We start from the raw sequence: 14,575 nt of genomic DNA, 5'->3' as shown, positions 1-14,575 counted from the left end.
TTTTTGTACACGTTGTGCTGGTGATATGGGTTGGGAGCTTGTGAGAAATTGTAAGTGTGCTTACAAAGAAGCAAGTTGAGTAGAGTTATGACTTGACACAACAGACTAACATCTCTCCTGCTTCTCTTCTCTCAAGCAAAACTTAGATTTTTTTTTTTACTTTGACCTTTTCTTAAACAACCTCACCCAGGAATAAGAAAGATTTTTCTGATGAAAAAACAAGCCTTTCCTTTCCTACCAATCAGTCCTTTGAGAACCTCAACCCCAGTCTCTGCTTCCCTTAGATACTATTTTTCATCAACACACCTCTCCTCTGGGCCAAATACTACAAGCATGAGGTTATTTATTGCCCCTTGCTAAGCTGCATTTCTTAGCAATTCAGTTCCATTTCTCTTTTCTGTTCCTTATATGTTTGGACTCTAGATTGCAAAGTACAATGGATTAAGTGACCTGGTTGGAAAAATACCGGTTACCTTTCTTCTGTAAAACCGACTTGTGTTTCCATTACATTCTCTGTCAGGAGTTCCTCACTTTCGTTAAGTCCCCAGAAGGAGGTAAGCACGCGGGTGTGTGTGGGGAGAAATCTGGGCAGCTAGGTTGCACAGCATCCTGTGCCTGTCAGCCCTACAGTAAGGTACAGATACGGGCTGCCTTCATAGCCTTAGATGTACGGTTGGCTCAGGCTGTGTTGTGGCGAAATCTTAGGCTGAAAAATCAGAACCAAGAGCAACAAGCAGGAGTCTGATGGGCTGGGCTGTTTGTCTCACTGCAGCCAGAGATGAGAGAGTTAATGACAGCCAAATTGCCTACAATATGTTCAGAATCAAAGGTAGCACCACCTTCATTGTTGTCACCTGGCCTAAGCCACCATCATTTCTCACCTGGCTATTGAAATCATCTCTGAATCAGTCTCCTCACTGCTGCTCTTGTTCTCCTGCTCCCAGCAGCCAGGGTGAGCTTTTTAAAACTTTCGTTAGTTCATGTCACTCCTCTGCTCGCTGACCCTCCCCACCACCACCACCAATGGCTCCCATCTCAGTGTGACATCCAGCGCCCCTAAAATGCCTTTCCAGGTCCTGGAGACCTGGCTCCATTGCCTTTCCGACCTCATCTCCTGCTTCTCTCTTGCTCACTCCATTCCAGCCAGATTGGCCTCCCTGCAGTTCCTCAGACATAGGGACACATTCCCATTTCGAGGCTCTGCACTGGCTGTTCACTCTGCCTGGAACGCTCCTCCTCCATGTATTCACATGCATCTCCCTTCACCTCAAGTCTCTGGGCAGCTCTCACCTCCTCATTGAAGGCTACCCTGACGGCCCACTGCCCACTCATCCAACCCCTGCCCTAGCTCTCTCTACATCCTCCTTTCCTGTTTCATTTTTTCCTGTAATACTTATAACTTTCATTCTCACTAGAGAATGTATTTATTATGCTTATTGTTTATTGTCTGTCTCTTCTGCTAGAGTATAAGCTCCTTGAGGGTGGGGATTTTTGTTCTCTTTATGGATGTATCCTGAACACCTAGAATGGTACTTGGCACTTAGTAGGCATATAATAAATATTTGTAGAAAGAATGAATGAATAAGATTTCCATCTAGGGTTGATTGGACAACTTGATTCTCAGCTCAAGTAGCCAAAGGAAAAAGGAAACCAGGGAACATTAAGATTCCGGAGATCCCACTGAGTAAAATGTTGTAACAAATCTCCCATTACACTCACCTCCCTCCTTCAATATATTGATATGTATTGGGAACATCGCTGTCAGGGGGGGACCATAGAAGGCAAGGGGCCTTCGTTGGAGGGTAACTTTGACCTGTAGATTGTACACATACTTCTATGTCCATCCCATGTCACGTGATGAATGTCACTAGAGGGTATGGTGCCTACCTTCAAAAGCACCGCATAATCAGGGCCCAACTCATCTCACTGGTCACAATTTTTCCTCACTCACACTGAGCTAATGGGGGTCTGGCCATGTGCAAGGCTGAGAGAGGGACCGGGGGAAGAGCTCATTCTCAGTTTCTCACCATGGACTTTTCCTGGCAGCCAAGATGATGAGATGGAAAAAGGCAGACCAGTGGCTACTCCAGAAATGCCTTGGCGGGGTCAGAGGGATGTGGCGCTTCTGTACCTACCTCAAGGGCAGTGCAGGTGGGTTCTTGGGGTTGTTCCTGGGGCCTTTGCAAGTTTTTAACAGCTTCCAGGATCCTCCGGAGCACTGCTAACAGTTCTGTATGTCTGTGGTGAATATAAAAAATATATTATAATGCAGTTTGGGTAAAAGTCTTAAAACTGGGGTCCATCGTGCAGGTTAGGGCAAAAGCAATCAGAGTCCCTTCCATTCATTCATTCATTTAACAATGTTTACTGAGCACCACTGTACGGCAGCCACTGTGCTTGCAGGTGGGGATAGAAAGGTGAACAAGAGCCATAAAGTCCCTGCTTCCCAAAGCTGCCATGACAGTGGGGAGACAGACAAGGAACAAGTCCATAAGTAAATCCCTGTAGCAAAAGGTTGGGGTGTCCTGCTTTCTGTTCTATTGGGTCCAGTAGTTGGTGAGTCTAGGAGGCTGGCAGTGAGCACTGGCTGACATTCCAGTTCAGCATCATTAAATTTCAGGGGGGAACAAATCCTAGTTTAAAGGTGAAATTCTGGATCTCCAGGGATCAGGCAGGGAAGAACTAGACCGACTGTCTTACAGTTTGTCACTCAGACTTCGGCCTGGCAAAGTTGTGAAACAGGGAATGTAGTCTTTGGCACCTTTTGGCTCCAGTGTCCTTCTGCAGGCTGCTCTGGGCCATGATCTAGGAAATGTTCTTTTACCCCTGATCTTTATTTTTTGGACAAAACCTAAATGTCTAATGATTTATTCCCAGAGTCTCGTGGTTTTCCCTAAACTGACAGTTTTTCTAACAACCAAAAAAAACTCATGAAAGACTCCTATCCGTTAAGTCCCTTTTTTCCGTGCCTCCCATCAGTTCCTGCATTAGGACGTTTCTGGAGATGATGCCTTAAGCCAAAGGAGTGGCTGAAGGTGATGTTGGAGGCACTAGAGCAAGCTGGTGGGTGGGGGTCGGGGGATCAGAGGTCACATGCAGATGCAGCCGCTGAGGGGCAAGATTGGGGTGCAGCTCGGTGCCTATCCTATCCTGTCCGACCCGTAGGTGAAGAGCTGGTGGATTTCTGGATTCTTGCTGAGAAGATTCTGAGCATAAATGAGATGGACCTGGAAATGAGAGACCACTACCTGTCCCTCCTCTTCATGCTGAAGGCCACCCATCTGCAGGAAAGCTCGCGGGTGGTGACACTCTGCAATATGAACATCGGTAAGAATTATAAAGCATATCTGAAGTGAAATCCCTGGGAGATATAAGAAAAAATCAGTCCAGTGTCTGATAGTCCTCAGTCTCTTGCCTTGCAGACTGCTTCCCTCTCCATCAGTGATATCAGTGGGAACCCCAACCCTAAACAGGGAAGGGCTTGAGAGAGACCAGTTGTCTGAAGCTGGTATGTGCCTGTTCCTGAGATAGTACTTGTCAGTGAAGGATGGCTGGCAAGAATGAAGGGGAACTGGGACAGGGTAATAGAATAGCTCCTGCAATTCTAAGCCTGCATGGCGTGTTTTGTTTTGTTTTTGTTGTTGTTTTGTTTTATTTTTCAATTGGGATTCTTGAGAACAAACTACAGTCCACAGGCCAAATGCAGTACATGTGGCCTATGGGCTAAGAGTGTTTTTGTATTTTTAAAGGCTTAAAGAAGAAGAAGACTGTGCAACAGAGACTATATATGGCTTACAAAGCATAAAATACTTACTACTGGCTCTTTACAGAAAAAAGTTTGCCAACCCCTTCTCTAGAACATCAGATTCATTCCAATGTATTTATTTATTAACTGAGAAGGCGTTCCTAACCCAAATACAAATGTGTTCCAGAAGATTCACTGTTTGGGCTTAGTCACACTCCTCTTTATTCATATAGATAACTGAGAATTGATGACACTAAAATCAGGGCTAGTTGGGATTTTTTCAATTTGTCCAGTCCAAACTCTTTCCTTCAGTCAGATCTAACTTTGAGAAATCCCATTCAGAGGTACATGTTTCCTATTCTCGAACATGTTTTCGTGTACCTCTTGCTTTTCTTTACAATAACTTTCAGTAGTCTAAAAAGTAACTAGAGGAATCCCACAAAATGGTTATTTCTCTGGGGAAGAAGGAAGGTAATCAGAGTAAGGGGTCACTGTGTGTTGAACAAACCCTAAAAACATGTTCACTATATATCTGACCTGTCTACACCCCAGGTTTGCGTGAGGAATGAATGAAAGGCTATACACAAAAACATTTGGAAAAATTCAAAAACCTCACCATCCCACATCATTTTCATCCTGTATCTTTCTTTCCAGAGGCCCTTCTGAACCTTTCTATCTGGCATCCCAACCAGTCAACCACCAGGAGGGAAATCCTGAGCCACACTCAAAATGTGGCTCTGTTCAAACTCCAGAGCTATTGGCTCCCTAACTTTTACACCCACGCTAAGATGATCATGGTCAAGGAGTAATCGTGCCAGGCTCTGATGCAAGAATACGAGACTCGCCTGTACAGTATCTACTATACCCACGTAGGAGGGCTCCCTCTGAGTATGAGCATCAAGAAGGGCCATCACCCTCAGAAGCGGTACTCGAGAAGGAAGGCCAAGAGGAAGATGTGGCAGTTGATCGACCATGGCTCTTGGTCTCTGGAAGTGGATACCAATCCAGATACCAACACTTTGCTCCCCCAGGAGCTGTTTCCTCAAGGCAAGTTGGTTATACAAATGCCTTCCCTTAAAGAGACCTCTTCAAAGGAGAGAATCATTGGTTCCCAGGGAAAGGATATTCTCTGTGCCAAGAAGTCCAACGTGAAGAACAAAGCCAAGAGCCACCTCCACATGGAGGGCCTTATTGAGACATCATTTTCTGCCCACCTGAGGACTGTCACCCCCATCATCAATTACGCCCCCCACATGACAATCAAGAAGGCCGTGAAGCAAAACCTCTCCTTGGGGTACACCCACTGGGCCTTGTGTGCTGATGCCTGTGCAGGGAGTCCCTTCCGGCACCACCTGAAGAAGCAAAATTTGAAAGTGGAGGTCCAACTCCTGGACCTCTGGCAGGACCTGCACCATTTCCTCAGTGTCCTGATGAGTAACAGGAAGACTGGGAAAGTCATCTTTCGGCACATGCTGGGCAACCGGATCTGTGAGCTCTACCTGAATGAGCAGATTGGTCTATGCCTACCACTAAAATCCCAAACCATCAAAGGCCTGAAGGAGCTGCTGCCATCTGGGGATGTGAACCCCTGGATTCCCAGAGCCCAGAAGGAGATCTGCAAGGTAGGCCATACCTCACAGAAATGGGTTGGTATCTGGAAGATTAGGTCAAGACTCACCAAAAATCCTATCTGGTCATCTATCCTGGTTAACTTAATGATATAAGTACCCACACAGCCCTTTCCATATTGAAGAATTGGTTGATCACTTAGGAGCAAGTTATATAAATTCCCAAGAAGCAGCCAAAACTCCAAAGTAGGATGGAGGCGGAGGAGTGGTCTTCAATTCCCCCTTATACTGAGGCTCCCAAAACTGTGAACCTCGGACTGTTCTACTGAGGGAAGTTTTAAGAACTCTTTTCTAAACCTCATGTACTGAAATACAGGGTCTCCCTTTCCTAGACTAGCCATCACGGAAATGGCCAAGTGGGAGGGTTTATTCTTATCCCCAAACATTAGATAAAAGCACGGGACTATCCTGGAGACTCACAGGAAGTAATAGTTTGATGACTGTAAGTCAAGATCTTGGCAGATAACAAATGGTGGAGCCAAATTGGGTAACAGATGAGAGCTTAATAAAAAGGCACTACTTACAAAGGAGGGTAGGGAAACCACAGTGGATACCCTGTGCAATACCCCAGGGCCAGTAAGGGTGGGCCACCTTCATCACTCTTAGGTCTGAAGAGTGGAAGAGAGGGAGCAGTTACCAGAACCAGGAGATAAAGAGCTGTGGAGAGTGGAGCACTTGGCAGGAGCTGTGACTGTCAGTAGAGGGACGTCTGGAAGGATCGGGGGGAATAGGTAGTCCAAGCTCACTCTCCACCCTTTGTTTCCCTTTTCCTACCAGCTCCGGATATATCCAATGAGAGGTCAAGGGAGTGTGTTGATGTGTCCATACAGGTTAATTTCCCCAGGCACAAGCAGGGTGAAGAAGGGTAGAGAGTGGATCTGGAGGGCAATGGCTATAAACAAAAAGCTATTTGGCACATTATAACATATTTACCTGATAAGCACACTCATTACCTCCTTTGGGCTTCTTAGCACCTCCAAGCAGCAGACAGGGTAGTGTTATTGACACTACTGTACAAATGAGGAAAATGAGACTTAGAAAGGGTGTGTGGATTAGCCCAAAGGCACGCAGCAGGATAGCAGAGGAATCAGGGTCAGAATCCAGGAGTCCTTGTCTCTAAGTCCAGCACAGTTTCTAATGCACCTTAATTATCCAGGGTTGCACATCTGGGCAGTGTAGGGATGAGATCAGTCCAGTGGGTCCACAGCCAAAGCTGTTTGCACAGTTCTTGAGTAGTAGAAGCTCCAGAGCCGTCCTCCCTCCCCTCCCTTCCCCACCCTTTGTAGAGGCATTTGGGGCTAAAGGCTTAGATAGGCTTTGCTTCCTGGAACAGCAAATCCACACAGCAAAGCTCTCTCTCTAGGCCTTTGGTCTTCAGCAAAGATTTTGAAGGTATTTGTGTTATCGATAATGCTGGACTATCACAGTTTCTAAGATTAAAAATCTTGATATCATCTATGACTCTCCTCTTTGTCTCACATTCATGTTTAGTCTACCGGTGAATCCAGTTGGTTCAACCTTAAAAATATATCCAGAGTCTGGTATTCCTCCCCTCACCTGTTACAACCACTCTCATCCAAGCCCTGTCCAAACTCGCCTGGATCACTACAGTGGCCTCCTACCTGATGCCTCTGGGTCTGCTTTTGGCCCTCAGCAGGTTCATTTCCAGTGTGGCCACAGTGATTCTGCCAGAACATAAACTGTGTAATTTAACTGAAAGTAAGTAAAAGAAAGTCAGTGAGGACCTTGAAAAGAGATGGCTGTCTCCAGTAAAAGCCAAAGCCCTTGCTAAAACCAACAAGGTCTACACTATCTGTCCTCTGCCTCTCCTCTCTGGCTTCATCTTCCTCTGCCTCCGTGCTTATCACATTGGCTAAGCCAGACACACCCCTAGCTCGGTTGTGCTGCTCCTGCTGTATGTAACGTGCAGATGCCTGCACGGCTGAGTCCCCCACTCCCTCAGGTCTTTACTCAAGTCATCTCAGTGAGGCCTTCCCTGCCCACTTTATATAAAACTTCAACCCCGTCTCCATTTTACTTTTCTCCTTAGCACTTATCACGATCTGGATCAATGCATCCATCCTTCCTTACATACATACATAGATACACACACTTTGTGTGCATTCATGTATAATACACGTAGAATCCTTACAATGCACATGTATGCATTTGTGTATGCAATGTACATCTATCGTATACACATATAATATACTGGTACTATATTTCAAATAAATACACTATATATATGTTATGTATGTTATATATATTGTGTTATATATATGTATATATAAATACATATATATTTAACTTAATTTGCTTATTTTCCTTCTCCCTATGAGGGCAGAAGTTTTCGTCTGATTCGTCAGTACTGTCTCCACAGCATCTAGAAAACTACTGGCAGTGCAGTGTTTAGTTCTCAATAGGGCTGATAGACAGTCAAATGTCAATCAATCAGTCCTAGTTGGAGATGACCCTTCTTTGGGCTTTGCCACAATCTTTTCTGGTCTGAGACACCTGTCTTGGTGAGAACTCTGATTTTCATCCACCTGTTCAACCATCCTCCAATTATACAATCAGCTTTTGTTGAATGCTGATAGCATGCCAGCTAATATGTCTACATCCTGACTTCTGACTCACTGATGTGGAAACAGAGTCCACATGGAATAGAGGAAATTCCTCTAGAATTTGTCCTAATTTTAGAGAATTGGGACAAAATCATATTTTGTTATTATATTTGTGAATTCAATAAGTTTATACTTATGTTGAGGATACTATACTGTAAAAGGTAAATAAGTAGAGAGAAAAGGGTGTGAACCTGGAAGACAGAGCATCAGCCTTAAAGTCTGCTCTTGCTTCTAACCAAAGAGAGGAAGGTTGAGAGATGCTGCTGAAGATGTCTGGGGTAAGGAGTTTCATAGACACTGGCAGGAGACCAAGTAGGATGACAAGAAATTAAACTAAAATTTCCTTAATTAAATAAAATCTAATGGAAAATAGATTCATAGTTACCAGAGGCTGGGAGAAAGGAAAATGGGGCATTGTTTCTTAATTAGTACAGTTTCCATTTGGGGTGATAAGAAGTTTTGGAAATAGACGGTGGTGATTGTTGCATAATGACACATGTAATTAACACCATTGAATTGTACACTTAAAAATGGTTAAAATGGCAAATTCATGCTGTATATATCTTACAACAATAAAAAGTTTCTTTTTGAAAGAAAGTAAAAGATACAAAGGATATTGAGTTTTAGTGAGGAGAGCAGACAGCAGTGAATTTGAATTCTAGCTTCTCCACTTTCAAATCCTTTGATCTTAGGCAGAAGGCTGCCAGGCCCCTTTGATCCTTGTCTCCTCCTCAGTACACTGGGGATCATAATGGCTCCCTCAAAGAAAGACACTGTGTGTATGGTGTCTGACAAGTGGTAGTACACAAATGTTCACCTCTTACGACCCTTAATCAGAACCATAGAACCTTAGAATAGGACGAAGCCCTCGAGGTTACCTCAGCCTCCCCTCTCATTGTACAGATGATAGAGCAGGGTCTAAGGCCCCACTGCTGTTTCCTGGTAAGTGTGGAGCCAGCGTCCAGATTCCCCCTGTCTACTGCAGAGTAAGCAAACTTCAGTCTGGGAGCCAAATCCAGCTTACCTCCTGTATTTGAATAACCAGTGAGCTAAGAGTGGTTTTACATTTTTTAAATGGTAGAAAAATATCAAAAGAAGAATGCATCATGCCACATGGGTATTATATGAAATTCAAATTTCAGTGTCCATAAATAAAGTTTTATTGCAACACAGCTATGCCTGTTTGTTTACATGTCGTCATGTGCTATAACTACACAGTTGAATCATTGCAACAGAGACCGTTTGGTCTGTGGCCCACACAGACTAAAATATTTACTATCTAGCTCTTCACACACTGTTCTGAGGAGAGGTCAAGAAGGTTTACCAAGTGATGGACAAACACAATTCTGAAGGAAACTCTAATACATTCTAACAAAAAAGAACTGCAGAAAAATAAAAACTAGGGACTTCCCTGGTGGCACGGTGGTTAAGAATCCACCTGCCAATGCAGGGGACATGGGTTTGATCCCTGGTCCAGGAAGATCCCACATACCGTGGACCAACTAAGCCTGTGTGCCACAACTACTGAGCCTGAGGTCTAGAGCCCACGGGCGACAACTACTGAGACTGTGTGCAACAACTACTGAAGCCTGCATGCCTTAGAACCCATGCTCCACAACAAGAGAAGCCACTGCAATGAGAAGCCTGTGCACCGCAACGAAGAGTAGCCCCCACTCGCCACAACTAGGGAAAGCCCGCACCCAGCAATGAAGACCCAATGCAGCCATAAATAAATAAATAAATAAATAAATAAATAAATAAATTTAAAAAAAGGAGAAAAAAGAAAAATAGGTCAAATTTTAAAAAGCAATCATGGGATTTTAGATACTGTTTTATTTATTATTTATTCCTATCATTTTGCTTCATGTCTGATTATTTCTTCTAATGGAAAATGCTCTATTAAGCATTGTTTCTTAAGAAATCAATTTGATCATTTATTCACTAGTTATTAGATAGAATCATAAATCTTTTATTTCCTTCCTTCAACTGACTTCGGGTTCTGTTTGTTCCTCTTTTTCTAGTTTCTTTATGTACAAAATTATGTTGTTTATTTGAGTTGTTTCTTGAGGTGGGCCTATATTGCTATAAACTACCCTCTTTGTACCACTTTCGCTACAACCTATAGATTTTGGTATGTCATATTTTCATTTTCACTTGTCTTCAGGTTTTTAAAATTTCTCCTTTGATTTCTTCATTGACTCAATAGTTGTTCAGTAGCTTGTTGTTTAGCCTCCACACATTTGTGATTTTTCCAACTTTCTTCTTGTAGTTGATTTCTAGTTTTATACCATTGTGTTGGAAAAGATGCTTGATATAATTTCAATCTTCTTAAATTTATGGAGACTTGTTTTGTGTTTCAACATATGGTCTATGATTGAGAATGTTCCATGTGCCCTTGAGAAGAATGTGTACTCTACTCATTTGAATGGAATATTCTGTACAAATCTTATCAAATCCATCTGGTTCAATGTTTCATTTAAGGCCATTATTTCCTAGTTGAGTTTCTGTCTGGGTGATCTATGTACTGATGTAAGTGGGGTATTAAAGTCCCCTACTATTACTGTCTTGCTGTCAATTTCTCCCTTTGGGTCTATTAATGATCGCTTTATATATCTTAATGCTCCTATTTTAGGTGCATATATAATCATTGTTATGTCCTCTTGATGAATTGTCCCCTTTATCATTATACAGTGTCCATGTTTGTCTCTTGTTACCCCTTTTGGCTTGAAGTCTATTTTGTCTGATATGAGTACAACTACATCTGCTTTCTTTTGGCTGCCATTTGCTTGGAGTATCATCTTCCATCCCTTCACTTTGAGCCTGTGTTTGTCTTTAGGGCTGAGATGAGTCGCCTGGAAGCAGCATATAGTTGGGTCTTGTTTTTTAATCTGTTCAGCCACTGGGTCTTTTGACTAATGAATTCAATCCATTTATATTTAGGGTGATTATTGATAAATAAAGACTTAGTACTGCCTTTTATCTTTTTTTTTCTTGTTGCTCTGTATCTCCATTGTTTCTTTATCTGTGTTTTTCTGTCTGCCCTTTTAGTTTGGTGGTTTTCTATGATGTTTTTCTCAGTTTTCTCTCTTTCTTTTTTTTTTGTTTCATGTCTCTGCTCTAAACTAATGTTTTGTGGTTAACATGAGGTTTGTATAAAACATCTCATAGATGATATAGTCTTTTTTCTGCTGATAGCATCCTATCTTTACTTGCTTATAAGGGTTCTGTCCTTTTCCTCTTCCCTTTTTATGTTTTTGTTGTCTCAAATGATCCCTTTTTATGTTGAGTTTATTACCAAACTGAAGTAGCTATAGTTATTTTTACTGATCTTTCCCTTTGACCTTTATGCTATAATTGTGTTTAACAACATATTATGATACAGAGTTGCAATTTTCTGATTCTGTCTATTTATCACCTCACTCAAAGTTTTTTGTACTTTTACCTTTTCATTTCAGGTAGAAGAGCTCCTTTCAACATTTCTTGTAAGGCAGCTCTCGTGGTGATGAAATCAGTGTTTGTTTGTCTGGGAAATCCCTTATTTTCCTTTATATCTGAAGGATAACTCTGCTGTAAAGAGTATTTTTGGCTGGTAGCTTCTAAGCTTTCAATATTTTGAATATGTCGTTACACTCTCTCCTGGCCTGTAGAGTTTCTACTGAGAAATCTGCTGGTCACATGATGGGGGTTCCTCTGTAGGTTACCATCCATTTTTCCCCTGGCTGCCTTTAAAATTCTTTGTCATTGAGGTTGTTTTCTGTTTTTTGGGGTTTTTTAAACATCTTTATTGGAGTATAATTGCTTTAGAATGGTGTGTTAGTTTCTGCTTTATTACACAGTGAATCAGCTATGCATATACATATATCCCCATATTTCTTCCCTCTAGTGTGTCTTGGAGAAAGTCTTTTTGTGTTGAGGTAATTAGGTGTTCTCTTAACTTCATGGACTTGTATATCCAGCTCTTTTCCCAGGTTTGTATTATTTCTTTAAATAAACTCTCTGCTCCCTTCTCCCTCTTTTCTCCTTCTGGGATACCCATTATCCTTATGCTGCCCTTTCTAATGTATCAGATAATTCTTGTAGACTTTCTTCTTCCTCTTCTCCTTCTCCTTCCTCCTCTTCTTTTTCTTCCCCTTCTTCTTCTTTTTCTTCTCCTTCTTCTTCTTCTGCTTCGTCCCCTTCTTTTTCTTCTTCTAGATCTTAGTTCTCTCTCCCTTTCTCCCTGTATCATTTCTAGATTTCTGTCTACGACCTTGCTAATTCTCTTTTCCATATGGTTGGCTCTATTTCCAGTGCCTCCTAATGTATTCTTCACCTCATTTATTGAGTTCTTCAGGTCCTGAATTTTTGATTGGTTTTTTTTTAAAGTTTCAACCTCTTTGGTAAAGTATTCCTTCTCTTTATTAATTTTATTCCTGAACTCATTGAACTGCTCTTCTAAGTCTTGTTGTAGCTCACTGAGTTTCTCCATGACAGCTATTTTGAATTCTCTATCAGTTAAATGGCAATATTTCATGACTTTAAGTTTGGTTTCTGGAGAATTGTCGTTTTCTTTTTGTGATACCGTGTCATTGTGTTTTTCATCGTGCTTGGTGAGTTGTTCCTTGGCCAGTGCATTTGAAGTACCAAGCATCTTTCTTCTTTAGGTAAAGCTTTTTAACTTGATTCTAACAATTCAAAAAGTTAGTAATTAGAGGCTTTTCTTTTGTTTTTTAGTAGGTGGTGCTATAGCACAAGTTTTTGTCTTCTTTTACCTGAGCAGCCTCTGGCTGTATGTGAGAATTGGCACTTTTCATCCTCCACCACCTCTGCTAGAGTTGTCACTGGTGCCCTCATGGTTGCTGCTTGTGACTCTGAGGTTGCTGATGCCTTGCTGCTGCCAGTGCCATTGCTGTCACGGGCATCACCACCTGAGGCACTGGGATGTTGGGCGCCTCCACTGTGTCTGGGAGAACCTGGATCATGGGCTTAGCGACTGGGAAGGAGGGGAGAAAATGGGGTAAGAGCTGGGGGTGAAGGTGCCTCTGCCAGTCCACCGATCTTTAGATGTACAGATAGATGTGTGGAACCCTTCAGCATCCTGATGTGTTGGGCAGAGGAATATTTATTTAATTATGGATGTTTTACTGGTTGTAAATTGAAGGAGAGAGGCAAAGAGAGCATCTCATGATGCCATGATGTTGTCATTACCACTCATAAATCTTTGAAAACAGAATAGACATTAATAGAATAGTCATTTCACAAGTCTATTTTTCATATTTAATATAGATATTTAGAGCTCATCCATTAGTCAATAACACTATATTACATTATGTATTGCTATTATTCAATCACTGAGTTGAATTCTTTCAGGAATATACCTCACTCTGGTTCCCCTAGGAGTCTAGGAGATCTGAGAAAGTTATGAATTCATACTCTTAAACTCACTTCTGGCAGCAATGACTTGGGCAGTTTGTGGAGACAATCTTGCATACCTTTAAAATTATTATTGGCAACTTATTGCCTGCAAAATAATGTCCAGACTACGTACCGAAGCATTCAAGTCCCTTATATATGGTCCCAACCAACTTTCCCTGCCTCATCCCTTGCCACTGCCCCATCCCTGAGCTCTTTGCAGGAATGCTACACCTCAGCCATGCTGGAGTACTCATCATACTCATACATACATACATACATCCCTTCTCTGTGTCTTTTCTTAAGTTCTTCCCACTGCCTGGAATGCCCTTTACTCCATGTCCACATGGTGAGCGCCTACTTATCCTGCAAAGCATAAATTCTGGCTTAAATCTCCTTGCCTTTATGAATTTATCCTGGATTTCCTGAACTCAAAACATAGATAACTTTTCCTCCACTATTTTCCCAAAGAACTTTGTTCTCACCTCTATCATAGCATAAGTCATACTGCTGTTCATCATGCTAGAAGGTGAGCTCTTTGAGAACCAGTCTTGTAGCATATTGATCTGCATATTTCCCGTCATGTGCACAGTGCCAGGCACATGGGAGGCACTCAGGAAATATTTGTCAAATAAATAAATGAATAGGGCTTCCCTGGTGGTGCAGTGGTTAAGAATCTGCCTGCCAATGCAGGAGACACGGGTTCGAGCACAGGTCGGGGAAGATCCCACATGCCGCGGAGAAACTAAGCCTGTGTGCCACAACTACTGAAGCCCGTGTGCCTAGAGCCTGTGCTTCGCAGCAAGAGAAGCCACTGCAATGAGAAGCCCACGCACCGCAACAAAGAATAATCCCCGCTCGCTGCAACTACAGAAAAGCCCGCGCTCAGGAACGAAGACCCAATGCAGCCAAAAATAAAATAAATAAAAAATAAATAAATTAGAAACAAAAAAGAATCCACCTGCCAATGCACAGGACATGGGTTTGAGCCCTGGTCCAGGAAGATTAGAAAAAAAAAAAGAAGAAGAATAAAAGTGAGTACAGATAAACTTGGCTAAACACTGACTTGTAGGGGATTTCTTTTGGTTGTTTGCGTGTTTGTTTTAAACTAATGAAATATTCATGTGGGTAAGTTCTTCAAGTGGGAGATATTAAGAGTAGACATACCAAAAGGAGATGCTTGGTTT

General features: G+C 42.3%; 1 protein-coding gene across 1 annotated transcript in view; it reads left to right on the top strand.

Annotated features, from left to right (window-relative positions):
- The window catches only part of LOC137760723 (regulator of G-protein signaling protein-like), a 33,977-nt gene that overhangs the window by 7,726 nt on the left and 11,676 nt on the right, over window positions 1-14,575 (top strand). The window contains 5 exon segments of the mRNA XM_068537632.1: window positions 424-444; window positions 446-554; window positions 2,047-2,151; window positions 3,166-3,327; window positions 4,400-5,367. Of these exon segments, the coding sequence (XP_068393733.1) occupies window positions 424-444; window positions 446-554; window positions 2,047-2,151; window positions 3,166-3,327; window positions 4,400-5,367 (1,365 nt within the window).

The sequence above is a fragment of the Eschrichtius robustus genome, chromosome 3 (assembly GCF_028021215.1).
Source record: "Eschrichtius robustus isolate mEscRob2 chromosome 3, mEscRob2.pri, whole genome shotgun sequence".
NCBI classification, from domain to species: Eukaryota; Metazoa; Chordata; class Mammalia; order Artiodactyla; family Eschrichtiidae; genus Eschrichtius; species Eschrichtius robustus.
This window is presented reverse-complemented; position numbering and strand designations above follow the sequence as displayed.